Source organism: Pseudocercospora fijiensis (assembly GCF_000340215.1).
Source record: "Pseudocercospora fijiensis CIRAD86 unplaced genomic scaffold MYCFIscaffold_1, whole genome shotgun sequence".
Classification (NCBI taxonomy): Eukaryota; Fungi; Ascomycota; class Dothideomycetes; order Mycosphaerellales; family Mycosphaerellaceae; genus Pseudocercospora; species Pseudocercospora fijiensis.
Window position 1 is genome coordinate 7,263,297 of NW_006921532.1, and position 27,864 is coordinate 7,291,160.

Here is a 27,864-nt window from a genome sequence, read left to right on the forward strand (position 1 = left end):
ACGCTAAGCGTCGCTACGAGACCTACGAGTAAGAGCTCTTAGCTATTATTAAAGCCTTCAAGCACTAGCGCTACTATCTCGATAGTACCTAGCATACTATTTAGGTCTATACGGACTATAACAACCTCCGTAGAATCACGAAGGTTACTAGGGTTATAGGTCGATAGGCTAGATAGGCCGTCTACCTCGCTAGGTTTGATTTTAATATATTATATCGGCTAGGCGTAAGCAACCCTACTAATAGCCTATCGAGGCGACCTAATTACAACAGCGGGACTTAGTAATCCATTAATTTATTGTTTCTAACCCTATAGTATAAGATTGCTATAGCCCGTATTATTAATAAGCAAGCGCAAGATAAGCGGCTTACCGGACTCCGCGACGGCTTAAAGTATGTTAATGCTCTTACTATATTAATAGTGCGTATTAAGGCAAGGGCTAAGGACACAGATAGGAGAAGTTATAATAACTCCCTAGTCGATATCGCTATATATAGTAATAGCGATTAAAGTACTAATATAGTTAATCCGGCTGCTAGTACTATTAGATGCATACAATGCGTACCTCGTTTAATAGCGAGGGTGCTATTAAATAACCTTGTAGATAGGGATAGTTAATCGTTTATAGATAAGCTATTACGGGCTTAGCAGAGGGACGCCTTTACTGCTAAACGTATAGACAAGCTTATAAGTAGGCGAAAGACTCGATCTAGCAAGAGTAACAATTAGTCGATCGATAACAAAGGTTATTTAAAGTTCAAGGGCAGGTACTATATTCCCGCTAAACATTCGATCCGACAAGAACTTCTTAAGCGACACTATAATAGTAAGCTTGCCGGTTACTATAGTATAGAGAGGTCGCACGAGCTACTATCGCGCACATACTACTAGCTAAATAGTAAGCGGGATATAAAGGACTACGTAAACACGTATGCCGTATATTAACGAGTTAAAGCGCCGAAGCACTTGCTATTCGGCGAGTTGTCTTTACTCCCTATTCTAAAGAAGCCATTTGTAGAGCTTATAATAGACTTTATTATAGGACTTCCGCCTACTAAGCGTAGAGAGGAAGTGTATAATGCTATCCTTATTATAGTAGATCGATTTACTAAGGGCGCTCGATATATCCCGGCGCACAAGGATTAGACTGCTATTAATATAGCAGAGGCGCTATAGACTGACATCTTCTATACCTATTAGGGAACCCCTAAGGGGATAGTCTCCGATAGGGGCTCGATATTCACATCGCACTATTAGAGCGAAATATGCCTATAGCTAAGACTGAAGCATCGGCTATTAATAGCCTTCTATCTATAGACTAACGGTTAAACAGAGAGGCAGAATGCTACCCTGCAGCAGTACCTACGCAGTTATATTAATAAGAACCCCGAGGACTAGGTCAACCTCCTATAACTAGCTGAATTCGTATATAATAACAGTGTCTACTTATCTACTAAGGTGTCGCCTTATTTTGCTATAATAGGCTAGAACGCTGCCTTACTACAAGATCCATTTACCTCGCTCGAGGCCGAGCGTAAGGAAAGGGAAGCGCGTTAAGTACCCGAAACACTAGCGGCTATTAAGAGGGTTCAAAAGATGCGAGAAATTCACGCTAAGATAGCTAACAAACTAGCAAAGGCCTAGGCCTATTAGAAGGCCTACTATAACAAACACTACCTTCTAATGACCTTTAAGCAAGGCGACCTAGTTATACTTAGTACGAAGAACCTCCGTATCCGCAAACACCCCTCGCCTAATAGCAAAACAAGGCCTAAACTCGCACCGAGGTACATTAGCCCTTTCTATATCCGAGAACCTAGGGGCACCTAGGCCTATTAGTTATAGCTTCTACCTTATTATACTATCTATAATACCTTCTATATATCCCTCCTTAAGCCGTACTACCTACGCGAAGGGGATAAAGCACCTGCTAAATCCGAAGACATACTAGCTAATAGTAAAGAACTGTAGTCTATAGAACGTATTCTAAAGCACTAGACTAGGCAAGGCAAGAAGGAGTACCTATTAAGATAGCAAGGCTATTCACCTAAATAGGACTTATAGGAAGCTAAAGGTTCCTTTAAGGACATAACTAAGTTGTTAGATAAGTATTAGACTAGTGTAAAGAACAAGAAGAAGGCTAAGGGCCTATAATGTCGCCTAGGAATAATACTACCCCCGGGGTGTTATTAGCTAACTAATTAGAGACAAGCAATTGTTAGTAACAAAGGATAATAAGACTATACTAGGCGCGCTACGACGCGTTAATTAATCAATCGCATACTCTTTTAAGGGCTCTACCTCTTTACTAATACGCCCTATAAGGCCCTTCTCCTAGTATTTAGGTCCCCCTCTTGTTCCTTTATTCTGTTAAGGCCTAAGGCCTAGGCGGTCGATAGAGGAGGCGCGCGCGCGCGTAGGCGAATAGTGCTAGTAATAATAATAGTAACGACGGCGTTACGCTTATACTAAAGGGCGATACGGCCGGCGCGGCTATGTTAGTAACGGTGTTACGGAGTATATTATTAGTCGAAGAAGGAAATCGAAAGCAAGGTAGAGTTAGCGCTAAGACGACTAGCGCCGCTATTGTTAATATTACTTGCTATTGTTACTGCGCCTATAGATACAACCTTACCTACACTACGAGCCTAAGGCACCTTTAATTAAAACTTTAATCAAAACTTTAAGGCTAAGCTAAAGCTTTAAGCCGCTTAAAAGATTAAGTAGACTAATAGACTAACTAACTAAGGGCAAAAACTATAGAGCTAAGCTAGCCGGGGTCGATCTTGCGGACAATAGGTTACTCCTCGATCTATCTAACCCTTTAAGCGAGGCGAACCTCTACTACTGCACTTATAATAGCCTTTACCTATAGAAACTAGAAGAACTGAGTTTTTTAAAAAGATATAATTAGTTAATACTTAAAGGCTACTAAACCTAACTAATTTAGGCTAGCGAAACTACGAACAATAAGAACAATAACCCTCGGAAGCGGACAAACCCTCGGAAGCGGATATTGCTAGGTCTTTTAAGAGTAGACGCAAAGAACTCGGTACGACGTTACTTAGAGCGGAGGCAGGGCTGTAATATCTCGTACGTCTACCTATTATAGTAGGGAAGACGCGCTCGTATTATAATTAGTCGATAGTCCTTAATTCTTGTAGTTATATATTACTTTATTATATGCAAGGATAGCGTAGTTAGAGTTAGATATTGTATTAGAAGGTAAGGTTTAACATAGTTACATAATCGGTAGTTGTGCGTTTAATTTAGCGCGGACTAAGCGGCTTATTAGGCCTGCTAAGTTAGTAGCAATAGAGGTTGAGACTAGAACAAAGACCGGCTACGAGGGCGCGGCCTTTAGAAGGGAAGCGTATATTAGGACTAAAGAGGTTACACGTAATTAGTATGTAACCGGGCTCGAGTGAAGCTAGGGTCTCGATGCCTTAGGTAGGACTTAGCGCTTAGCGTTAGGCTAACTAGCCTGCCTTCCTCCCTCTCCTCTTAGATCTCTATCGAATACTATACTAATTCACTACCACCCTATCTACCTGCTAACATAACCCTTCTTACAATATTACTAGCCAAAATAGGCCTTCCGAAGATACTAGGGTCTATAACTTTATATAGTCGAAACTTAGTAGTATATAGCCTATTCTCGATAAAAGGAGGTATTGTAGCCGTTACTATAGGTATCTATTTAACCTCTATTCGGCCAATCTATATACTAACCTATATACTAACCTACAACCTATTATCCTAGCTCTTTAAAATAGCCTATCTTTTGCCTATTTCTATAATATATTAACTGCGACAATCGCTATTTAGTCTATTAATCGAGGGTAGCTTCTTAAAGGCTACTAAATATAACTAGGTATAGCCCTTCGTGTCTAATATATAGGAGAAGAAGCCTCTAGCTCGTTTGAAGGATAGGTTAACGAGAAGGACTATCTATTACTATCGCTATCGGCGTAACTTTAATCGTAGTTATAACGACTCGGAGGGTATTCGCAAGATAGAATACAATAAGCTACCGTATAACGCTTCGATCGCGGTAATTGCGTTGTTTAACAAAGGTATAAATAAGCCGTATAGATATAAGATTGCTCGTAGAAGTCGTAACTCGGCAGCGGAAGGTAACTGTATTTACAGTTATATACTAGACTATATAGACGTCCGATCGGCTTCTAATGGCCTCCGGGTTGTTATAGAAGGCCTAATAGATTAGCATAATTATAATATAGCCTATATATTCCACCTATTAAAGAAGAGACCTAATGTACCTCGCCTAGCGATTATTAGAGCGCACTAGGCTAAAAAAGGTGTTATTACGTAGTCTACAAAGAAGGATAAGAAGCGAGTTGCCTAAGCTAATAAGGGCAATATAAAGCTATAGCTAGATAACCTTAACCGTAACCTTAGCCCTCTTACGGACGATATATCTAGTGTAGGCCTCTCCTACGAGGCTATATCGGTCTGTATTAATAGCGTCGTTTATAATAGAGTAGCCTAGTAGAGTGCTTAGCAGCGAGAGATGCTAAATAGCAATATCGGTAGAGATGTAGGTAGATATTTCCTCGACTAACTTTCGGTGCCTTAGGTATTAGCTTTAGCTTTCCTAATATTCAAATTATTATAGCAACGACTAACCGTCTATATATAGTTGTTTCTATTCGACGCTACTTATAAAACGAGCGACAACGATTTTTACCTATTTACCGTCTATATCTGCAATTCCTTTAGCTCCTAGATACTAGGGGGCTATTTACTACTATAGAGTTAGCAAGCAAAGCTAATTAAGGCTAGGCTTTAGGTTTTAAAGAAGTAGGCTCCTCGGTAGAAGCTAAAGATAGCTATTATAGACGACTCGGCCTAGGAATAGCGCGCTATTCGACTAGCCTTCCTCGAAGAGATTACGATGTATCTCTACTAACGATACGCTAAAGAGACCTTCCTACGACACTTCCCCGAGAAGCTGTATCTATAGGTCTAGCGGCTATTCTTATACGCTATCTACTATACCCGTAGCGAGATCGAGGTTTAAGAGACAGTAGACGATATAGCTATAGAGCTACGTAAGAAGCAGGCTTCGGATAAACAGGTCTAATATCTTCTAAATAACTAGCGTAAGAAGTTATATTTATAGGCGACTTAGGCACGATTAGAAAACCCTCTGCTTATACAGATCCGGACAACTTCGCCTTTAGAAGGATACTATAACGCTATTAAATACGATAACAAGAAGGCAATAGTCTAGCTATCTATATATAGCACTATTATCGAGCTAATAAGGATAGACGCTCGGCTACTTTACAAGGCCGACCTATAACTATATAGGACTACTAAGGGCACTTAGTATTAGAGGATTAAACAGATGCTATTCTTCGAGAAGCTACAACTACTAGCTGCTTAAGACTATATTAGGAAGCAATTATTAATTACTAAAGAATGTAAGGCAAAAGGACTTCTAATATACTACGGCCTTATACTATATAGAGGTAACTAACCGGCACCGGCCTATTGCAACTGCCTTCTATAGTTTCAAACGCACCTACTATACTACTATATCCTTAGGTTCTACCTATTTATTACGCCCTTTATACTTAATTAATAGCAGCTATATATCTAGTAATATACTAGATTAAATAGTTAGCGAATAGCTCTATATTAGAAAGAGAGAGATAGTTATTAATTGTAGCTAGAAGGCTATAAAGACACGCGGAAGCCGTAGACTATAGGAGACCTATATCTTCGTAATTTAAGGGCTTACTATAACGAGGCTATAGAAGGCCTATCTTAGCACTTTTATCGCATCTATAACGATAAGACAGTCGATCTAATAGTATACGATAAATACATACGCGGCTTCCTACGCAAGGTTAAAGACACCCTATATAGCCTAGCTAACTACTTACTAGCTAACTTCCTCGAGACTAGAGCTCCTAAAGTTACGTTTATAGGTAAGCGGCTACGACCGTAGACCTTACGCCTTCTACCGCAACTAACGACTCTAACTCGGTCGACAACCTTCTAATCTATCTTCTAATCTACTAATATAGCGCTAGCTATAGCGCGTACGCTACGATAGCAACTACGACGTATTAATTAGGCTCCGCTATCTTTACCTACGCGCCCTTACTTTCCTTAGCTTCCGCCGTTACCCTTACGTCTATTACTATTACTATTACCTTAAAGGCCCTAATAGCCTTAAAGGCGCGTTACTAGCCTTTATATATAGTCCGCAAGGAGAAGGATAGCAGCGAACAATCAGAGACGAAGGGAAGACAGTTAAGAAGGAAGGGAGGACGAATAGAAAGCACTATATACTAGGGCAGAGGAGGTGCTAAAGGTAGAGGATAGAAGAACCCCTAAGAGGGCATATAGGATAATAATTTCAGAACTCCTTAGAGGACTAAAAGCAATCCACAACTAGGCAAGCTACGTAATTACAAAGGTAGCTAATATAGTCGTAGCAAAGATTACGAAGAAACAATAGGAGATAAGCCTAAACTACCGCACCTAGGCAGTAGTAGCTAGTTAGGAGGCGCTAAAACCCCCGAGGACAGTAGTTCGAGTCTATATTACGGACCTATAGGAGCAAAAGGAAATCTAAGGACTTATAGGGAAAGAGATTATAGAAAGAATTGTAGTTAAAGAGGTAATTAGGGCTAGGAACGAAGGTAAAGGGGTAATCAAGCTGTTTATAGCATAAGAGCAAGACAAAAAAAAGCTAGAAATACAAAAAGAATAGACAACTAAGATAGGGAAAATAGCAAAGGTCTCCTAATAGCAATTTATAATTATAGCCTATAGTATAATAAGAAGCTTTAAGGAAGAATAGGATATTAAGAGCCTATAGAGACAAAACCAAGCTATATACCTAGGCCTAAAGATTACAAAAGTAGCATAGATTAAAAGGAAAATCGAAGAGATTAAGAAGCAGTCTTCCCTAATTATCTAGGTAGGGAGTGTAGAGCAGGCTAATATAGTGCTAGACTAGAGGTTGTTCTAGGACTTTAAAAGATTAGAAACAGAGATACATAGAAGCAACTATAGGATAATGCAGTGCTTTAAATGTTAATACTATAGATACTTAGCAGCTAAATGCATAAAGACAACTAATACCTGCTCCTATTATATAGGGGAGCACTAGGTTAAAGAATGCAAAGCATATAAGGGAGAAGTAAGATATGTATACTGCACTAAAAGATACCCCTCTTAGGCGAAGGAATGCCTAGTAAGAATATAGGCAGCTAGGAAAGCGAAGGAAGCCAGAATTAATACACTAAAAAGATACACAATAAGCTAGGGTAGCTAGGTATAGAAGCAACCTAGCTAAGTGCTATAAAAGAGGTCTAGGCAAGATAATAGGTTCATATTTAGGGCCTTACTAGTATAAGAGAGTTACTAGCAACTAGAGAGACTAAGATACCTTAATATTGTAGGAAAGGAAGTAGGGCAGACAAAGCTTAGTCAAATATTAGTCTAAAGTAAGGGAAGACTAAAGGAAAACTTATAGGGAAATGATATAGATAAAACCTAATAAACATTGCAACATTACTAAATATTATATAGTACAATGTTAACAAGAGTAAAGACAAGGTATAGAGGAGCTTCCTTTAAGCACTAAACCTAAAAGAACATTACATTATTATAATCTAAGAGCCCTAGCTTAACCTATATACAAAGAGACTAGCAACAGTTAAAGACCTAAGATACTACCTAATTATCTACAACTAGGGAGCCCTAAGGACATATATCTATATTAGTAAGGAGATAGATATAGAAACCTAGTAGGCTATACTATAGGAGGATAGGGACCTAATATTAGTTTAAGTAGAGACATCCTAAGGTATACTCTAAGTCTACTGTATATACAACCTACTACTAAACTCAAGAAGCAGTACCTAACTAAAAACCCTAGAAAGACTACCTAGAGTTATCTAGGGGAACACCTACTAAATCCTACTTAGGGATTTCAACCTCTACTACCCCCTCTAGGGCTTAGACTTTACCCTAGCTTACTACTTCCTAGTAGGAAGACTAATTAATATATTAGAGAGGGAAGGAATAGAAATTGTTACCCTAAAGGGACTGATTACTTAGGAGGCAAGAGGAAGCAGCAGCATACTAGACCTATACTTTGCATTATATTAGATTAGGAACAGGATTATAAGATGCAGGGTCAACTAGGAACTAGAAGAATTATTAGACTACTTCCCGGTATAGATTGAGCTAAATATCTAAGCTAATTAGGAAAGGGAACTAGAGGAGAAGCTTAACTAGAAAGGTGCCTAATAGAGCAGGATTAGGGAGGAACTAGAAAGGGACCCAAAACTAGAGGAACTCTTAATAAAGCACCTACTAAGGCTAGAGGATATTAATAAGGCAGTAGAAGAACTAATAGGAATCCTAAAATAGGTAGCTAGAAAGCATACCCTAGCAAAGAAACATTTACTATACTAGCAACTATACTAGACTAGTAAGTATACAAAGAAGGTTAAAGCAGTAAGGAAGGCTAGGAGATAGTAGATACAAACCTATACCTAGGAAGCATAGGACAACTATAATAAAGCCTACTAGGAAAAGAAGATCTAGATCAAGAAAGATAAGATACAAGAATAGAGATCTATAATAGGAATAATTACAAAGAAACTAGAGGAGATATAGAGGATAGCTAAATAGGTAAGGAGACCTAAATAGGACAAGGATATACTACTACAATTCCCGGATATTATAGACTAATAAGGACAAATGTAGACTATAATAGAAGGGAAAGCAAGAGCCCTAGGCTACTATTTCTTCTATAGAGAAGTATAAGCAGACCTATTAGATATAAAGGAGAAAGAATAAGAGACTCTACTGCTAGGTACACTAAGAGACACCTAGGTCAAACCCGAAACTATTAAAAGGATCCTAAAGAAAATTCTAGGCAATAAGGTACTAGGAGAAGACAAGATCTATAACAAACTCCTAAAAGTATATAGGAAGGGGCTAGCCCTAGTACTAGCTAATATCTTTTTACAAAGCCTAGTACTAGGACACTACCTAAGACTATTTAGGAAGTCTCTTATAGTAGTGCTAAGGAAGCCCTAGAAGGAAGACTATATATAGCTTAAGGCCTATAGACTAATAGCCCTACTTAATATAATAGGCAAGGTACTAGAAAAAATTATCGCTAAAAGGCTAACAACCTTTACCGAGGAAAGGAACATCCTTCCTAAAGGCTAGATAGGAGGAAGAAAGAAGAGGTTAATACTAACAGCTATAGAACTAATTATAGAACAGATTAAGTATATCTAGCACTATAGTTAAAACTAGGTAGCAACCCTCCTCTCCCTAGACATCTTAGGAGCCTTTAACAATGTCTCCTATAAAAGGCTCCTATATATACTTAAATAGAAAGCTATACTAAACTGGATAGTCTAATTTATTTAGTCCTTCCTATAGGAAAGATCAATATAGCTTATTCTAGGCAAATTCAAATCAGACCTAATGCAGCATGCTAACTAAGAAGGGAATTCCCTAAGGATCAATACTCTCCCTAATCCTCTTCCTTATCTTTATAGCAGACCTACTCCTACTCCTAGAATTAAAAAACATATTAGCATTAGGGTTTGTAGATAATACAAACATCCTAGCCTAGTCTAAGATAATAGAAACCAACTGTAAGATCCTAGAAGAGAAGCACTAAGAGTATAAAAAATAGGCAAGGAGGTATAGAGCAAAATTCGCCCTAGAAAAGTACTAGCTTATCTACTTTAGCAAGGCCAAATCAACCTATAATATAAAGCAATTAATCACTATCTAAGGCTTTAAAACCTAACTATTAGTAGAGCTTAGGGTACTAGGGATCTAGCTAGATCCAAAACTGAATTAGGGACTATAAGTAAAGAAGGCAAAGTAGAGGGCAGATACTAATATACAATCTATTAATAGGCTTATAGCCTCTATATAGGGGGCTATATTCGAGAAAGCTAAAGTTATATACAAAGCAATTGTTAAGCTAGCAATGCTATATAGAGCATAGATATAGACAGCCTAGGAGAAAACACTAAAGAGGATTGAGCAACCGGTTAGTAGGTCCTAAACCTAAAGCCTAAAGAAAATCCTAGGAGCATATAAAACTATACTAATAAGGGTAGTAGAAATGGAATTAGGGATCCTACTAGTTAAATAATACTTCAAGGGACTAAGACACTAATATATAGCAAAGACAATAGAATACCTAGTCTAATAGACTATTCAAAAGGTACTAGACAAGATAAAAGCCCAATATATTAGGACTAGGAGGCGAGACAGACTATAAATAACTCCCTAGAAAGTTAAAGACCTAGAGCAATATAGAGTCTTAATAAGAGAAATGCTAGAGAAAGAGCTTTAGGGACCAAATATAAGGCTAAAGAAAGACAAGCTAAAGGGAGAGAAATAAAGCCTAGCAGAATTAATTACTAAATACCTATAGGAGTAGGAATAGAATAAAATACAAGTTAGACTAGGAACCCTAAAGGTACTGATTAAATTTGGTTAATATAACTACTAGCTCTACAAGGACCTAAACAGGGCCGAGGCAAGCCTAGCTATCTAAATCAGATCTAAATACATTAGACTCAGATCTTACCTGTTTAGAAGAAACGTCCTAGGAATTAAAAGTAGAGCTTACTAATATAGCTACTAATCTTAGAACCCTAAGTATATGCTACTAGTCTACCCTTAATAGTTAGAAGGTAGAAGTGATTAGAGACTAAAAGTAATAGAAAGGGAATACGATAAGCTAATCTAGAGCAAAGAAGACCTAAAGAGGATAGTAAAGTAGATTATTAAATAGGGATTTGTATAACAATTCGCACTAGTAAGGGAAACTAAGGAGTAGATAAGAAGGAGGGAAGAAGAGGGGGAAAGAAGGGCAGGGCAGCAGGCAAGGTAGTTAGAGGGTAACAACTATAATACTAGTATACCTTAGAGGAAGGAAAATAAGGAAACGAGGAAGATTAACACTTATAAATAGGACAGGAGGGAGGTTTTTACTAACTAAGTTAGTTTCCTACCTAAAACAATATATAGAAACAGACCTATATAGGCCGAAAGGCACTACAACAGGCAAATGAAATATCTATCTATCTATCTATCTATATATAGTCCGCGTAGCCTATCGACTTTAACTTAATTAAAGAGGTAGACTTAACCGAGCCTAGAGCTATAGCTATAAGGTCCTTCGTAGACCTTACAACGCCTTAGCGACCTTCTAGGGTTATAAACCTTAGCTTAGAGTCTATAGTAGCTTCTTAATATAACTAGATAGACGACGACGACGCTATACGTAAGATATAGTATAAGAGAAGGACTTCTAACTAATATAGAGACAGTAGTAAGAGATAGCGATAGGTAGTAGATATAGCGATAGCGATATAGGCCTATAGGCTAGCAATATAGGCCTATAGCTAGCAATTAATATTAGTGCTAACCCTTATTAATCTATCGACCTAATTAGGTAGGCCGGCTAGCTAAGAACACCCTCCTTCTTAACCTATATCGTTACTACAGCCTATAGCTTACTTAACCCGGAACAGGTTATCTTCCAGTATTGGGGCGGTGCCTGCAAAGTTTGGTGGCGCCTGCCCAGAAGAATGGTATACTAAATTTCTGGGACATACAAGCTATGCTAGTGCAGTGCAGTGCAGTGCAGTGGCGTTTCAGAGGCTCGTGCCTGAAGCCCAGGGTGTTGCTTGGCTACGAGTACGAGAATAGTGCTGAAGTGAGTGCATTATTGTTGAGAATGTCAACTGGGCGTGGTGCTAAGTTCTCTGCGCCATCACAGTACTTTCTAGCAACAGACATCACCAACCCACCGACCCTGCATAGAACTACAACCCCGTCGGCTCTCGGAGCTTAGGAGCGTTGCTGCACACGGCATCGGCAAGGCACGGATAATGACCGACAAAGCATAATCATAAGCTCTCGCACCTGAAAGTCGATTCAACTTGACAACTGCGCTGCTTTCTTCACAAACACATCAAACATCAAACAGCCTCCAAACACCTCCGCCATGGCAGACCGTAAGTTGTCACCAACCCTTCATTCGCCGCAAACGCCTCATCACACCATGCAAGTCGCAACAGCTGACAGCAGTCCAGAACACTCCCCAGTAGAAACTCCACCCTCCGGCGGCGTGTACGAAACACCCCTCCCTCCTTCCAAGGCACGCCCATCTGGTAAACTGACACACTTTCCACAGCATGGAACTCGCGACCCCCATTAACCTCATCCTCTTCTCCCTCTTCCTGGTCATCCTGTATTTCCGCCTCCGACCGCAAAAACTTGCCGCCGTCCTCTCCGCCGCTCCGCCTCCAACCGTCTTCAAAGTTTTCACCCCACCGCAATTACTCCCATACAACGGGACCAAAAATATGCCAGTCTACCTGGCTGTGCGCGGCAAGATCTTCGATGTGACTGCTGGCCGCAACTTCTATGGGCCTGGCGGTCCGTACCAGAATTTTGCTGGACGGGATGCGAGTCGAGGGCTTGCTTGTGGGAGTTTTGATATGGAGATGTTGACGGAGGATTTGGAGGGGCCGTTGGATAAGCTTGAAGATTTGGGTGAGGAGGAGATGGATGCGTTGAGAGGGTGGGAGGAGAGGTTTAATGAGAAGTATCTGGTTGTGGGTAAGCTTGTGCCGGTTGGGCATCCCGAGGCCGAGCCTGATGAGTGAGGAGTGAGAGACTTGTTCGTTTGCATGAGCGATGTAAACATGACCGTCAAAAGCATAAGAGGAGGACTTCCAGTTTTGCAGCACGATTGGGGTGATGAAGACATGAACGTCCAAGACGACCCAAGGTCTTCCCGCCTTCGTTTGACCGTGACCTAGAGCTCACATCTCGCAGACAATGACTCTCCGCAATCAGCAGGTACCTGTATACCACACGTTCTGACGCCCAGCCTAACTACAAGATCCTTAAGATGAATCTACATCAACGCCCTAGAAATCCGACTTCAGCATCTCTCTCTCACTCAAAGCACACCCCGTAACCTGTACAAAGAGGATGTCATGATTCCAGCTTCTCGTCAGTGCCAGCTCTCGACGAAGAAGATCTTCCGTTGTTTCCTTCACGGACAAAATCAAAGAAGCCTTGGTGTGGATAGCTTTAACGCAATGCATGTTTGACGACACTGACGGCTTGAAGGGTGCAGTGGGCAGTCTTAAAGCAATCGCGAGTCGGATTCGAACATTATTGTCATGGCCTCCGTCGGTGATTTCCTAGAGTCATCGGAAATGGAGACTTGCGTGTGATGAAAAGTATCAATGTGCGTGATGATCGTGGGAGGGAAGGAGAAGGTAATCATCATGTTCTCGTCTTATGAACTCAAAAAAAAGCTAGAGCGCCTTTGGGGTATCTCTTCCCGTGCTGTGTGTGACTGTATCCCAGGTACACATACGTCGTCGCTTCTTCACGACGCTACTCCCCATCATTACGCGTCACACTGTACAGCAGCTCTCCTCCATCTCAACTTTCTTTCTCGTTAGAGAAGTGGTATCCCATCGCAACTTTCTCGTCTGAGAAGTGGTATCATTCCGTGCAAAGCCGTAGATCAATCATAATACAAAGCAATGGTGTCATTGCTTCTATCCCATAACGCCGAAGTAGTAACCCATGGTATCGATACAGCTTCTACGTGAAGCCATTAGACCTCTCGAAGAGATGCTCGTCCCAGCCGATGTTACCGCCATCCAGCTCTCCGCCGCTCAGAGTGCCTATCTCTGGCAGGACGGGCAAAGAATGGGCATCCTTAAACCGCTTATGCTCTGGGCCGTCTTCGCTGAGGACATCGAGGTCGTCGGTGTTGGTGAAGAAGCCGCTCTTACGCTTGAACCAATTGCTGGATCGCCTCTTGCGGAGACTAGCTGAAGTTCCTGGTCGGTTCTTACTCGACGAAAGGAAGAAAGGTGTTTGGGCGGCGGATGGCGTGGTCGACATGATGGATGGCGACTCGGCACGCTGCACAAAGCTGCCATTGGAAGTGTCGGGGCGCTGATTCTGATTGAGACTGAATGAAGTGCGCGAGCTGCTGAAGGACTGGCGCAAGCTGGTCAGGCTGAACAAGCGTCGCACACTGGGCGGCCTACGCTGCGATGGCGATGACGGCATGTTGGTTTCGGAAGTTGGAGATGTCGGTGACTGTGGGGTGTCGTCTCTGTTGATGGAGGTGGTGTTGGTGTCGGTCGAGTGCTTGAGGTGACCGGTGAGGGTAGGACTGGGTGGAAATGCGCCTGGGATATGCATCATGGGCTTAGGGATTGAATCGTTGGTAGGATGTGATGTCAAAGGGCCTCCGAGTGATGTGGGAGGAGTCGATTGACGCGGCTCTCCAATGGACGTTGGAGGCGAGTCAGGCGGAGCAGGGATGTCGGTGCCTTTCGTCAAGGAGAAATCGTGACGCGGGACGTGGAGCACGAAGGAGTGTCGCTGCGATGCTGCGGCGGCGGCGGGCATTTTATTTTTTTCTTCTTCTTCTGCTGCGCAAAGCTGCCTGACACAGCGTCGCTCAGCTCCTGGAGGGTGCAGCGGCTGCGCAGTGCGCACTGTCGCGCCTCTAAAACGAATCTTGTGTCTGCTGCCACCTGCAGTAGCGCACTATCGAACAAGCCCAAAAGGCGCAGATTCGTGGGCGAAGGCTGCGGGGTGCCTGGATTTTCGATACTGCCAGGCTGGGATCAATGTGGAAGTCTGTGGCACATGCCGGGATGTGGTGAAGACAGTTCTGGAATTGCAATGAATTGAATGAGAGAATGAGAGAATGCCGACTCACGCTGCACCTGCCGTGGCCGTACGTGCTGGCCGTAGTTCTAGGCGAGAAGGAGTGCTACTGCCGGCGATCTGTGAGGTCGACGTGTTGCGCTTTCCCTAAACGAAGCCGGGATGGACGTTCTGCTTCCCGCCGTGCCTTGCAGCAGAAGCCGTCCAATCAACTGCCGAGGCAGAACAGATGCCTCTGCATTGAAACGCATTTTCCCGGAGACGATTCGTGCGTGTGGTTGCGATTGCCACGCCCACATGCACTTCGAGAAAGACATCGTCATCACTTGAATGACTCGCACGCAGCACATGCCATTGTGAGCGTTGGAGCGGACCGTTCGGTGCCCGATGTGCCAAACAGACGTGCGCAGTGCGTGAGCGGACGGCGACCCTGCAAGAAGTATTCAAGTCTTACATAGCAGAACATTTCTCTTTCGCATCGATATTGAGCCGAAGGGCAGCGAGGCTGCTGCATTGATCGGAATGCGCAGCGGCTGAATCACGTTTCAGTGACCCGCTTCATCCTTCATACCTCACCTCACCTTTGTCCCAATGAGGGTTGAAGGACAGCCCCATGTGCTCACTTCTTCCTGGGCCTCTGTGTTGTAATCAGAGTAGCAGAACTCACCTGATCGGGAACTTGACTTTGCAATCATTTGAACCCTGCTTTCAGCCTGCTAATCACGAATTGTCGAAATCTTCCCGAGCCTTGTAGGCCACCTGCACTCCTTGCTCAGCCTATGCTCCTTCCTCAGTTCCAGCCTGCCTCCAAATGGTTTGTGCATCTGCACATGCTATGGAGTTTGGAGCAGAAACAACTCCTGCCGTCTCGTTAAAGCTCTACTACACCATGACCCCACTTCGTTGAACTCGGCTCTGCACCACAACATTCACTGGTCCATCTCGTCAGACGGACCTCCGCTCTTAACACGCCAGAGTAGCATCCACTGAGTCGACAGACCTGACTTCGTCGTCTCACATAACATCTATCATTTCTGCATCTGACCTGCACTGACGAGACACTTGACTGTGCAGCACTTCTCACATTAAGGAAAGAGCCCATAATACTTTGAGAATCAAGCAGCATGGATCAACTTGAGAAGAAAGAACTCGATACATCTCGCGGTCTTCACTACCGCTACTTCGTTTCTCCACTTTCCACACCAGACTCAAGCAAGCCGACCATTGTTCTCTGCCATGGCTGGCCCGACAGCGCAGAATTGTGGCAATTCGTCATCCCACAACTGCTGCAGACGAAATGCAGACTGCTCGCTCCAGACTTACTTGGCTCGGGTGGATCTTCGAAGCCTACAGATCCAGCAGCTTTCCAGATCCAGCTCATGGTCGACGATGTAATGGAGGTTCTTAAAGCAGAAGGCATTGAGGACAAAATCATCCCAATGGGTCACGACTGGTACGTCCGCAAATCATCACACACATTAGACACAGTAGTCTCTAACGAACATCCTCCCAGGGGCTCCTACTTCGCCCAACGCCTCTACATGCTCCACAAGTCCAAAATGTCAGGCCTCATAACACTAAACGTAGCATACATGCCCCCAAACCCCGAACCCTTCAACCTCGACGCCATGAACGCCCAAACCAAACAAACAGTCGGCTACCCAATCTACGCTTACTGGGAACTCTTCGCCGACCCCCAAGTCGGAAAAGTCATGGACCCCAACCTCGAATCAGTCTGGTACGCGTGCCACGGCGCCTCCGAAAAGAACTGGATGCTCCAACTCTTCTGCTCACCCGGTGAAATAAGAAAATTCATCTCCGCAGGACGTACAGACGTCCCATTAAAATCCTACGGGAAAAACGAAGGTTTAAAAAATTCCTGGCTCCACGAAAAGAAGGCTGAAGGGATGACTTCACAATGTTCTTGGTATCGAGCCATGACGGAGGGGTATCAGGATTCTACTGATAAGTTTTTGGCCGAGGGGGAGAAGGGGAAAGTCACGACTCCTTATCTTTTCATCGGGTGTGATGGGGATGCGGTTTGTTTGACGGGGTTTATTGAGGTGGCGAAACAGTCGGGGGCTGTGAGGGAGGAGCTTTTGACTGTGAGGGAGTTGAATTCGGGGCATTGGTGTCCGTATGAGAAACCACAGGAGGTGGCGGAGATTGTTGTAGAGTGGTTGGGGAGGGAAGGGTTTATTTGAGGGGAGGAAGTACGGATTTATATAGGATGTTTGGTGAAGAGCACATCGAAGGTATCGTCTTTCAGTAGAGATGAACGATTCCTTATCCGGGAACTTAAAAAAGCAAGCAAAAAGTAGCAATCGCTCTTACCTTGATAGTAAATCCCACGTCATCAAGTCTTTCTTGGAGGCTTGGTAATAAGTTCAGTGAATTGTGGAGCTCTTCCTCAGCGATCTTCAGCGACCCATGCTTGTTTACTAAAATGCAAAATGTATATGAATGCCTGCAGTGCTGGCGGGTAGTAGGTACGTTCCTTCCTATGCGAAACACGAATTGTGGGTCCTGGGGTTTGCTTGGTCAGTAAAGGAAGGAGCGATGCGGGACCTACTTTTCAGGAATTTTATAATGAAGTGCATTTTTTTGCAGTTGGGCCGGAATTGGGTGGGCGTTGATTTGATTCGAGACTTCGAAATCGATTATCTAGGGATGAACTACCTACTATAGTTGCAGGCAGGAGCTTGGGAGGATTTAGGCCAGATTTTACGAGTTGGTGTGGGAAGTAGAAATGTTAGGTTATGTGTTGGCATCTAGTAGTAGGTACCTATAAACAAACTGGAAATGCAATGATAGATGCTACTAGTGCACAGCATTGAAGAATGGTATCTGTCGGGGTCATGGGAGTTGTGTGCTGTTCAGAGAACTGATTCCCATTTCTCATTCCATAACTGTTAAGTTGGAGCGCTGATGCCAGGTTTTCTCGGTCCGTTTTGTTTACCTTCGAGGTGATGAGAAGGTGTTCACCTCTGGGGTATGAGCCTGGTCGATTTGGGATGCTCGTGGGGTAAATCGTCGTTGAGACTCCGTTCAAGCAAGACGAGAGTCTACCCAAACGGGGAGACATGCTCGTGGGCACGATATAGGAGCTACATCATCTTCATTTGGGGGTTTTTTCTGTATTCGGCCGTTTTTCGCTTGATGGGGCTGTCGTCATGTATGTGGTCGTCGTCAGTGGCCTTCGTGTATACCGAGAGAGCCTCGTTGGTTAGCGGCCTTACTCCTCGACTCCTGGGTAACTGGTATGCTTCTTCAAGTGAGGATGAAAGTCTGCGTCTCTTCCTCAAGACGGCCTTCAGCCCGAAGCTGGTCGATGTATTCCCCCTGTTGATACTTGAGTCAGCAAGCTTCAAAATCCTCTTGCAGTGATCCCTCTGCCTTACTTTATGGATATCCGGAATGTAAGCAAGGCCTTGAATTTTATGCCTCGGGCCTTCCTGCCTTAACACAAATGCATCTCTTCCCCCAAATAAGACGCAGATATGATCACCACGACTCAGTCTTGCATAAGTGACGCCAACCCTGCCGTCTGCAAGTTGAAAGAGAATTTTATCTTTGAAAGCGCGTTCACAGTCAAACATAGCTTCACCAGCTCCTCGTAACTCGAACTTGGAAACAAAACGATCCAACACAGATCGTGTCGATGGACTGCATTGATCCTTCCAGTGATTGATGAACGCCATAAAGTATGGAAGCAGATGCGTCGCATCGTCCACACGCAGGGTCTTGTAGTTACCACTAAACAAAGCCGCAGCTGTGTTCTTCGGATTGGTTGTGTCCAGATCTGCCGACCAGACGCCAACAAGCCATTCGAGCAGCGTGGTGTTCGAATTGCCTTCTAGATCCAGCAAATTGACCACTTCTCCAACGCACACACCCTGAACGTGCAATTCATTCGATGCCTCGTGCCCAATATGAACGACAGCCTGTTGATTCGCATGGACGCGAGCAACAGGTGGGCTGAGATAGTGTATCTGGTCAGCGGCTATGATATGCAATCGTGGAACCCAAGAAGGCCAATCATAGTCACTTTCTAGATAAGGAACGGAACCTGCTGCCAGATCTAGGACTAGCAAGGATTTCTCTGATGTGATGGCAGTGGATGTTGCTTCACGATACACAGTGAGAAGGTCCTTCCCATAATCAGGTACTATTTTTCCCTTTATGGACTCTTCGCTTGAATGTCCTTCGCGGTGTGTCATGCCGAGGAGAGCGTATACTTTATCCCATGCATTGCTTGTCTGGTACATTGTTGCAAGATCAAGTCGCTGAGAGAGATGAAGATCCTTTCCATTTTGCAATTGGCGCCGTAGGATACAGAGAGTACATCGGGAAATCAATTCATCCACGAACTGCTGTGGAGAGAAGAACCAGGATACATCGTGCAGATAAGTCCAAAGTATGGCTTCCTCGAAAATTTGCAATGTCATAGCGTGTGTTCCGTTTATAATAAATATCCGCTTTACAACGAACATTTCTTGCACGATCCACAGCCTCGTAAAGTACCTGCATCGGAGAAAAGACAGACAAGCACGCCTATCACACGTGGCAGGAGGTGCGACACGCATGAAGGGTAGATTCTCACAATGGTATCGAGGCAAATTGAACAGATAATTAAGATCGTGCTGATCACCAGTCAGCTGACGATACTGTCGTTGAAGAGCCTCGAAACTTTGAATCGCTGCTGGCGTCGTCCCATCGTCCGGACCTAGCCAGGAGAACACCAGGTGAGCCTTGGCAAAAACCCTACCCATCATGGCAACCTGGTGTGATTTCTCCTCTAGATCATCTTGGTTGATACAAACGGCGTCGATCCATATGAGAGTGGCTTGATGACTCTCATCCGTCCTGATTGCTCGTAGTATGCCTCTTAAAGCTTCTTCGGCACTGTCTGGAACGAGTGCTTCTCGTCCATCCATAATGATCGGAGCAAGACCAGGATTCTCGCCCCACGCGTATGATATGGCATAGTATGGTTCCTGCAGGTCGGTGTGCAAGGTCAAACTTTCCAATTTGAAGCGCAGTAGGTGATCGTCATCAGGTTGACCCTGCTCGAAACGCAACACTCGTATCTGCTGTTCATCATGTGCAAGAGGGTGGTATTGGTAGGCTTTGGTCATCGTCGAAATATTTAAGCTTGTGGCAAGGAGACCATCGAGCTCTGACGAGCCGTGTGAAGCCATCTCCTCCTTCTCCCCTTAGAATATGGTTTGGAAGCACCAGCGTTTCCTTCGGTCGCGTGAGATATATCATTCGGGGGAATGATAAGTTGCAAGAGGAGCAGACATGAGAAGGAGCTGAAAAGAGGAATGTTGTTCTCACGACTTCAGAACGGCTGAGTCGTGGAGATGGAGATGCTGAGCGGATGTGGCGCAGACTTCGCTAAGGAAGGAAGTCGCCAGTTGAAGATGCACGTGATTTTTGACTTGGCTGCAGTCGGTCGGTCGGTCGGTCGCAAGGCAACATAGGGATACCTATTCTATACAGGTCAAACCCCGTATCGATGGGGCCTGCTGAGCCTGAGCTACTTTGGAGAAACAGCGGTCACGCACGACCGTGAGCTGCAACATCGACAGACCACTGAAGATGCCGAAATATGTCCCAGAGATCACTGTGGTCTTGTAGAATTGAAGATGCTCGAACCTCAGCAGTCTCGGCCGTGAAATGCTCAAGTTCTATGCTCATGCTCCTGCGCCCAACGCCTCGCTAATACCACAATACGTTCAAATGCTTCGAGGCCCAGACTCCACGGATCACTCCCCTGCCATCGCAGCGTACTCAACATCACCCTGGCCAGGCGGAGGAGCGACAGCTGCCAAGCTATCCAGATCGTCGTTGGCTGATGCGCTCGCCGCGCCACCCTCAATCTGCCTTCTCTGCGCTGGCCCTCCAACCGCTTTCGTCGCCGCTTGAGTCGCTCTGCCGGCCCGCGCGTTCTCCATGCGCTGCTCTCGGTCCATGTTGTCAAGAGGCTTCGGCTTTCCCCACTGCACTCTCAATGGCACTCCTTTGACAAGCGCTCTTCCTTGACATGACTCTGCGGCCTTCTCAGCGCCTGCCCTCTCCATGTAGTTGACGAAGGCGCAATGAGACCGATGCGAGCAGACTAAGCTGCGCAAGGCACCAAATTGCGTAAAATGTTCTCGAATCGCATGTTCGGGTAAATCGTCCTCAACACCAGTGACGAACAGGGAGGTGATGTTCTTGTCAGCCGGTGGTCGAATATCCTCTGGCTTAGGTGGAAGTGTAGCAGATGAGGGAAAGCCCTTTCCACCCCTGGCTCCTCCTCGTCCGCCTCTGCTTGCTGATGAGCCGCCTCTCGGTGGTCCATAGGATGAACCGTATGATGACTTTCCTCTCGAATCTGTCGTCCGTATTGGCCCTGGTGTGTGTGCACCATCTCCGCCTTCCAACAATTTCTGTCCCGAACCAGACCCCTCTGCTTCTTCCAACTCCAGCCGCCTCTGCTTCTTGTAATATGGCTCACTTTGTGCCAATCTCCGTAAAAGTTCTCTCGCTTTCTCATCAGTCTTCTCATACCCCTCCAATCCTCTGCCTTCCTCGATCTCGCGCTCGTTATTTTGGGCAAAATATTCTCGGTTGATCTCTGACTGTGGGCCAGGCGCGACCATTTTGAGCGCAGCATCTCGAATGGTAATCGGTAGGCCGAATGACAAATCCAACATGCAGTGCTGGCAGCAATTTTTGAGTCGCGCGCATGTTAAGCAGATGTTGGTCTTCTTCTGGCGGGATGTTCTGTCGGCTTTCCATTTGAAGACCGTGAATGGTCTTGTGCACAGCTTACATTCTGCGCCGTAGTCCTCCTTCAACATCTGCACGTATGGGTTATCGCTTAGGCATCGCTCGCACACTGAGGGCAGATCTGTCGTTTCCCAGCCCGACCTATTCAAGTCCTGCTTGATTTGTGGCGGCATGTTGGCGCCTCTCTGCACTTCGTGGTGAAGGTGGTAATCTCGAGACCAGTCCAGATGACAGAGAGGAAAGCGTAGGAGAAGGTGTCTTACGCTGTCGCCGCTGCTGTCGATGTTCTGGATTTGCGAGCAAGAGAACGCCCAAGCACATGACATCGTGGTCGGATCGGATCAAAATCTGAGCGACGCACGGACACTCCCAAGAATTCATTTCGCGCCTTCCTCCTTTGAGACTGAGTGTGGAGGAGCAGGCTCAGCAGGGGTTGGCAGTACCTGCATACGCTAAGAATCAAAAGTCGTTCGATCGCCTCAACATTCAAACTCGTACGAGGCGAATGGTGTATTGAGGATTACTACAACACCCTCGCCTTGTTGCTGGATTCGACTTCAATCGTACCATTATTTCAAGCTCAATTGATCGGTCCGACCCCAATTGCCTCGAAAGCATTCCCACTCCTATACGCAAACGATACATCGCCCACAATGCCTTCCGCGGCACAACTCGAAAAGGAGGACAAGGAGCGCGATGCTGCCTTCAAGCAGGCAATGCACGGCAAGACCGGTGAAGGTCGAGGTGGCCTGTGGAACTATATAGGCAAGAATCACGAAGCTCAGCAAGCCGCCGTCGACTCGTACTTCAAACATTGGGACAACAAAGCCGCAGGCGAAGAAACGGAAGAGACCCGCAAAGCACGACGAGACGAATATGCTACCCTAACACGACACTACTACAATCTTGCCACCGATCTCTACGAATATGGCTGGTCACAGTCCTTCCATTTCTGCAGATTCTCCAAGGGCGAGCCGTTCAGACAAGCAATTGCGCGACACGAACATTACCTCGCACTTCGCATGGGTTTGAAAGAAAATCAGCGCGTACTCGATGTAGGATGCGGTGTTGGTGGTCCAGCACGCGAGATCTGCAAGTTCACTGATGCCAACATTGTCGGATTGAACAACAACGACTACCAAATTGAGCGCGCAACTCAGTATGCTAAGAAGGAGGGCCTTTCGCATAAGTTGAGCTATGTCAAGGGCGACTTCATGCAGATGTCCTTCCCAGACAACTCTTTCGACGCCGTCTACGCAATCGAAGCTACTGTCCACGCACCCAGTCTTGAGGGTATCTACTCTGAGATCTTCCGTGTGCTTAAGCCAGGCGGAGTCTTCGGTGTATACGAATGGCTGATGACCGACAAGTACGACAACGACAACCCACACCACCGCGAGATCAGATTGGGTATCGAGCAAGGAGATGGAATCTCAAACATGGAGAAGATCGAGGTCGCTCTCGAGGCTATGAAGGCTGCTGGATTCGAGCTGGAATTCAACGAGGATCTTGCAGACCGACCAGATGAGCTGCCGTGGTACTACCCTCTGTCTGGAGACCTCAGGTACATGCAGACCATTTGGGACTTCCCAACTCTTTTCCGCATGACGAAGCTGGGTCGTGGCTTGGCACACAACTTCATGGGCGCGTTGGAGACGATCGGTGTTGCACCTAAGGGTACCCAAAAGACCGGTAACTCGCTTGCTGTTGCTGGTGACTGCCTTGTCGCTGGTGGTAAGGAGAAGTTGTTCACTCCCATGTACATGATGATTGGCCGGAAACCAGCTGCGAAGACCAATGGCGTGCACTAGACGGCGATAGAGGGATGATTGTGGGTTGCATCCCGTCATTTGCGCGGAATCTTTGGTTGCATGAGAGAATGGCGTTTGACCTAAAGTGGTTTTGTAGAATACCTTTGTCGTTTCCACGTAATGTACAATCAGACCTAGCTCCGACGGAGCCTCCAGCCCAGTGATGATTGTCCTATGCAGTTCGAGCGACATTTCCTTCATTCAATGCCTAGACTTTTCCTGTTCGAACAAGCCTGGATATGATCGACGGCAGGTTTGAGCTCCGTTCGATCGACCTTGTACGCCATTTGACCCCGGAACTCTCAGTGATGGCTTTCAAGGTAGCACATCGCATTCACCATCCGTACAGGAACTTATTCCATCGAAAGCTCTCCCGTGCCTCCGCAACTCGTTGAAGGCCTCGGCGAAGCATTTCTCACGTCCATTCCCGCCTTCAGCCTCGCAGCATGATTCCCTTCACCTCTCATCAAGCCATGAAGCGTCCTCTATTCCCTTCACTTCCACTCAAATCACAGACCATACTCCCATCCTCTATCTCTCCCCACACAACCTAACCTCCCCCTCCCCAAGCAAAGAATCGCGTTTAACATCTTTCCAACTCTTCCTCGTACCCTTCAACGTAGTCGCAGTCTCATTATCCAATCTCTGCGTAAGCTCATGGATATTAAGCTTATACTTCTCATTCCCCATATGTCTCCCTTGCACCAGATTTTCTCTCAGAATTTGTGTCACTCCTTGAGCATGTTCGACTCCTTGTGCTGCTTCGGCTGAGTCGGGTTTTAGGGATTTTTTCTGCCGGAACTCGGAGCGTGCGAATGTGCGCGAGGCCGAGAGGGTTTCGGTGTCGCCTGGGAATATGGATTAGAGACTTTCAGGTGGTATGGGATGGGAGGGATGGATCGCTTACCATTAAAGGCGATTCGTGTTGCGCGGAGGAGATGGCGGTAGGTTGCGAGGACTGCGAAGCGGTTTGTGGCTGTTTCGAGGGGCGTGAGGATTTTCGATGCCATCGTTTGGGCTTTTAGCGTCCCGATCTGGCTTGAAGAGCTTTTGTTATCGTTGGCGCATTGTGGTATGGTGTTTCAAACGCATGTGAAAGCGAGAACCAGACCGTCTCGGAAGAAGTTCGGACTTGGAGGAGGCTCACGGACCAGGTCTCGAGAGGACTTCACTCCTTGTTGAACCTTACTCTCTTATCCATTTTCATTATTAAAGCGCGTCTTGGGCTCGGCAGAACAAGATAGTGTTTTGTGCTCTTGCCTGGGATGTTGAGAACTGCCTTCCTGATTGAGGCGATCCTGCAATAGGATCTGAGGTTTAGGGCAAGCTCAGTGCATGAATTAATTGGTAGGGCGCGACTTCTCTGATAGAAGTCCTCCTTCACTCAATTCAAGATATCTCTTTTTCAAGAAAAGTCAAGCTTTCAGACTGATTCCCGGGACTTGTGAAAGATTGACGGACTACAAAATGCAACGCATGCCAAGTACTCCGACTCCCAACATACGACCACACGTCCTGATCCGGCGACGAACGGACCAGGACATTGCACAACTAATATCCTGTCTCGGACGAGTATACGAGAAGGACGGGTACCCGACTGGTATCACCGGCGTAGAAGAACGCAGGCAATTCCTCGACAGTGATTCGATCTTGCATACCTGGGTTGCGGAATCAAATCATCAAGCCATCGCCCAAGTCTCCATATGCAAAGCAGATGTTGAAGACAATCTCGCTGTCAGAGCTTGGCGAAAGAAGTCTCCTAACGATGAAGTGGCGGTGCTCGGACGATTGTTTGTGGATCCTGATAGTCGTGGATCTGGTCTTGCGAAACAGCTTGTCAATCAGGCGATGCAGTCGGCAAGTGCAAATGGTGTGAGATTAGTGCTTTGGGTGCTTGCGAAGCACGAAGGTGCTACTCGGTTGTATGAACAGTTGGGATGGGTGCAATTTGATACCGCAGTTTTTCATTCGAAGACGCTTGAGAAGGACTTCGATGCTTTGTGCTTTGTGGCACCTGAGAGCTCCCCATGAGGACGTATTGGACTCCGCATCGCCATTTACGCCGCGGCAGATACATGTTCTGTCATGAGGGTTCCACGCAGGTCGATCTTAGTGACAGAGCATAGAAGAGGGCTCTTTGAGCTTGACGAAAGACAGCAATAGCTCGCTTGAGCAGTTTACGAGAACCACAAGGGGCCATGGGTGAAAAAGTATCAAAGCTGCCTGCTTGCTGCAAGATTAATCATCATTTGAACCTTCGACAAAGTGCTGAACGAGATTGAACTTCTGCACTGGGACTGAGAAGGTCTTACCAGACTATATAAGTCGGGCTCGCGTCACCACATGTGCAGTCACTGAACCGGTGTGTAATCCACAGTACAGGATGCCAAGATTCTTGCGACACATGCAAACGAGTCGCTTCACATGCTCGCCGGAAATATTGTCTGTGCAATAGATGCGGGCCTGTTCATATGCCAAGGCTCACATGCCGAGTGAATGGGTTTCCGTCGAGTGAATCAGGGGCAGATATAAAAGCAGACTAAACATCTCATACCATTCTAGCTTTCTATTCCATCGGACAACATCAGAGCAAGCACCGCCACCAGCGCGATCCACCAACTAAACCCCGCCGCAACACTGCTATATTAACTACAGTCGCCAATTCGGATATCTGTACCTCGTACCTTCGACGTTCAACATGGACGACCGATTCAAAGCGCTCCTCGAGCTCCTGGGCGAGGAAAACCTGCCACCTTGCATGCCAACACCTCCGCCTGAAGAGTCCCTGGACGAACCTGAGACTCTGTCGCAGACCGCTTCGGCGAGCAATTCACCAAATGCTTATCCAGCTCCCCAAGCACTTCGCGCACCCCTGCGACCGAGATGGAAGTTCTTGCTGGTACAATCATCTCTGACCAGTCAGGCGAGAGTGTCGAGACTCCGGACGAGCCCCGCGTCTTGTCTGCAGCGGACGTAGTCTTCTGCCAAGAGCATATCTTGGAGCTCATCTTCGATCTACTGTCGATGAGAGATCTGCTGCTCGTTCAGCGCGTCACCGCCACGAGTCGATATGTCGTTCGGACGAAACCAAAATTCCAACGTCGCCTCTTTCTGGAGGAGGGCGATCTGGACGACGTGCATGAAGACGAAATGGCAGAGGACACACGTTACATTGAAGATCTGGCCGCATTCCCAGACGACTGGATGGAAGAATCAGGACGAGAGAAGCGACAAGGACAATCGATACGAATTGACGGACGAGGAGATTGAGCATGTGGAGGAGATCTGCGACGGGGAGTACGTGGAGCGCGGCTGGCTGGAGTCAGTCGACTAATCTCCTGCGCGGCATTGAACTTCGTTTCACTACGCTACCATCGGCGCTTGCTATTCTGTCATTCAAAAAGGAGTTATTGCATGATGTACATATAGAACTGGAGAAACTAAGCGGGGATAAAATACAGCTATCAGCCCAAAACTTCACTACTTTCCATCGGTACCCCATGGCAGTAATAATCAGTGACTGTAGTACTGATCTGATGTCTAACTCTTGCCTAGACCGGATACGGCTGTGGTCCTGCCGTTGCTCACAACCGATCCGAACCTCTATCCTTCCCAGGCAAGCAGGTTCGATTCTTGTGGGACACCCCAGGCCTGGCTGTCGGACCAAACAACAGCTACGTCACCTCCACTATGGCTGGTGAGCCGAAGTGGGCTGCTTGGGTCGCCCAGCTTAACTTGACTTACACTCCTCTGACGGTCACCGGTCCTAACGAAGGTTACACCTATCAGCCAGCTGGTCAAGTCTACGAGGATGGTCAAGGCATCGTTAATGACACCATGTTCGTCGCTCTCACCGATACCGACATGTTCCTGACACCATTCAACCTGAGCATGATCAATCCGCACGTGGTGGCTCTTGGTGTCTACCAGGCTGGTTAAAGGTATATGCATCGAACACGAGACATACCGTGTACGGGAATGTCGAACATAGAGAGAAAAGAATCTGAAGTGATGATTGATGAGAGCAACATTCGTCCACTGTTCCATGATGTTGGTGTTGGTAACTAGGTATCCTGTGGTCCTGATCGCTGTCGTCCTCGGGTAGATCCCGCAGCCAGCCACTAGTTTGCTTGTCCTGTCACCCAATCATTGCGCACCCGCTAACAGGAGCGTAGGGCATCACTGACGCAGGTACCGTAGCTGACGTTGCTGATGTCGAGATTGGACCGTAGCCTACAACGGAGGTGTATCTGTGACGCGGAGAAGTAAAAGGGCAAGGCAGAGTGCTGTGATACCTCACGTGATCCGGCTTACATCAGCTTCAATATCCTTTCAGCCTTGTTTCGTATCATCATGGACTGCAGAATGCAAGTCGGAGCTCTCCTACTTGGCTCCTCAGTCTGGAGCCGTTGCAGTGGTTAAACTAGCCTGTATTGCTGAAGAGGTTCTTGACGAACATCCTGCAGAGGAAAGGACTCGTAAGCAAGTCGACTTCTCGCGACTCCTTTTCTTTCCTACTC

General features: G+C 45.8%; 10 protein-coding genes across 10 annotated transcripts; 5 read left to right on the top strand and 5 right to left on the bottom strand.

Annotated features, from left to right (window-relative positions):
- Positions 1–11,570: 11,570 nt before the first annotated feature.
- Positions 11,571–12,020, bottom strand: MYCFIDRAFT_170344 (uncharacterized protein; the record flags this gene model as incomplete). Its single annotated transcript, XM_007923476.1, has 5 exons — positions 11,571–11,706; positions 11,740–11,823; positions 11,849–11,863; positions 11,909–11,979; positions 12,006–12,020. The coding sequence occupies 5 exons, from the start codon at positions 12,018–12,020 to the stop codon at positions 11,571–11,573; spliced, it is 321 nt and encodes a 106-aa protein (XP_007921667.1).
- A 215-nt stretch (positions 12,021–12,235) lies between these two features.
- On the top strand, positions 12,236–12,709 carry MYCFIDRAFT_80135 (uncharacterized protein; the record flags this gene model as incomplete). The annotated part of the gene is made up of 1 exon (XM_007922359.1): positions 12,236–12,709. The coding sequence occupies one exon, from the start codon at positions 12,236–12,238 to the stop codon at positions 12,707–12,709; it is 474 nt and encodes a 157-aa protein (XP_007920550.1).
- A 608-nt stretch (positions 12,710–13,317) lies between these two features.
- Positions 13,318–14,489, bottom strand: MYCFIDRAFT_213406 (uncharacterized protein; the record flags this gene model as incomplete). The annotated part of the gene is made up of 1 exon (XM_007923477.1): positions 13,318–14,489. The coding sequence occupies one exon, from the start codon at positions 14,487–14,489 to the stop codon at positions 13,668–13,670; it is 822 nt and encodes a 273-aa protein (XP_007921668.1). The 3' UTR covers positions 13,318–13,667.
- Positions 14,490–15,877: 1,388 nt separating this feature from the next.
- On the top strand, positions 15,878–16,957 carry MYCFIDRAFT_35544 (uncharacterized protein; the record flags this gene model as incomplete). The annotated part of the gene is made up of 2 exons (XM_007921762.1): positions 15,878–16,206; positions 16,267–16,957. The coding sequence occupies 2 exons, from the start codon at positions 15,878–15,880 to the stop codon at positions 16,955–16,957; spliced, it is 1,020 nt and encodes a 339-aa protein (XP_007919953.1).
- A 1,066-nt stretch (positions 16,958–18,023) lies between these two features.
- MYCFIDRAFT_80138 (uncharacterized protein) lies at positions 18,024–19,891 on the bottom strand (the record flags this gene model as incomplete). The annotated part of the gene is made up of 3 exons (XM_007922360.1): positions 18,024–18,095; positions 18,155–18,731; positions 19,317–19,891. 3 exons carry the CDS (start codon positions 19,889–19,891, stop codon positions 18,024–18,026), a joined length of 1,224 nt encoding a protein of 407 aa, XP_007920551.1.
- A 633-nt stretch (positions 19,892–20,524) lies between these two features.
- On the bottom strand, positions 20,525–21,706 carry MYCFIDRAFT_35511 (uncharacterized protein; the record flags this gene model as incomplete). Its single annotated transcript, XM_007921760.1, has 1 exon — positions 20,525–21,706. One exon carries the CDS (start codon positions 21,704–21,706, stop codon positions 20,525–20,527), a length of 1,182 nt encoding a protein of 393 aa, XP_007919951.1.
- Positions 21,707–22,186: 480 nt separating this feature from the next.
- MYCFIDRAFT_64115 (uncharacterized protein) lies at positions 22,187–23,344 on the top strand (the record flags this gene model as incomplete). Its single annotated transcript, XM_007922091.1, has 1 exon — positions 22,187–23,344. One exon carries the CDS (start codon positions 22,187–22,189, stop codon positions 23,342–23,344), a length of 1,158 nt encoding a protein of 385 aa, XP_007920282.1.
- Positions 23,345–23,416: 72 nt separating this feature from the next.
- MYCFIDRAFT_51219 (uncharacterized protein) lies at positions 23,417–24,399 on the bottom strand. The gene is made up of 2 exons (XM_007921882.1): positions 24,252–24,399; positions 23,417–24,192 (listed from the first exon to the last, which is right to left on the bottom strand). The coding sequence occupies exons 1-2, from the start codon at positions 24,352–24,354 to the stop codon at positions 23,876–23,878; spliced, it is 420 nt and encodes a 139-aa protein (XP_007920073.1). The 5' UTR covers positions 24,355–24,399; the 3' UTR covers positions 23,417–23,875.
- Positions 24,400–24,811: 412 nt separating this feature from the next.
- MYCFIDRAFT_80142 (uncharacterized protein) lies at positions 24,812–25,375 on the top strand (the record flags this gene model as incomplete). The annotated part of the gene is made up of 1 exon (XM_007922361.1): positions 24,812–25,375. The coding sequence occupies one exon, from the start codon at positions 24,812–24,814 to the stop codon at positions 25,373–25,375; it is 564 nt and encodes a 187-aa protein (XP_007920552.1).
- A 352-nt stretch (positions 25,376–25,727) lies between these two features.
- Positions 25,728–26,678, top strand: MYCFIDRAFT_192860 (uncharacterized protein; the record flags this gene model as incomplete). The annotated part of the gene is made up of 3 exons (XM_007923478.1): positions 25,728–25,786; positions 26,000–26,243; positions 26,376–26,678. The coding sequence occupies 3 exons, from the start codon at positions 25,728–25,730 to the stop codon at positions 26,676–26,678; spliced, it is 606 nt and encodes a 201-aa protein (XP_007921669.1).
- Positions 26,679–27,864: the final 1,186 nt, after the last annotated feature.

Coding starts and splice junctions, on each gene's coding strand:
- MYCFIDRAFT_51219 (XM_007921882.1), bottom strand. CDS start 24,354: ATGGCATCGAAAATCCTCACGCCCCTCGAAACAGCCACAAACCGCTTC. Junction 24,193..24,251: donor AACACGAATCGCCTTTAATG/GTAAGCGATCCA, acceptor CCATATTCCCAG/GCGACACCGAAACCCTCTCG.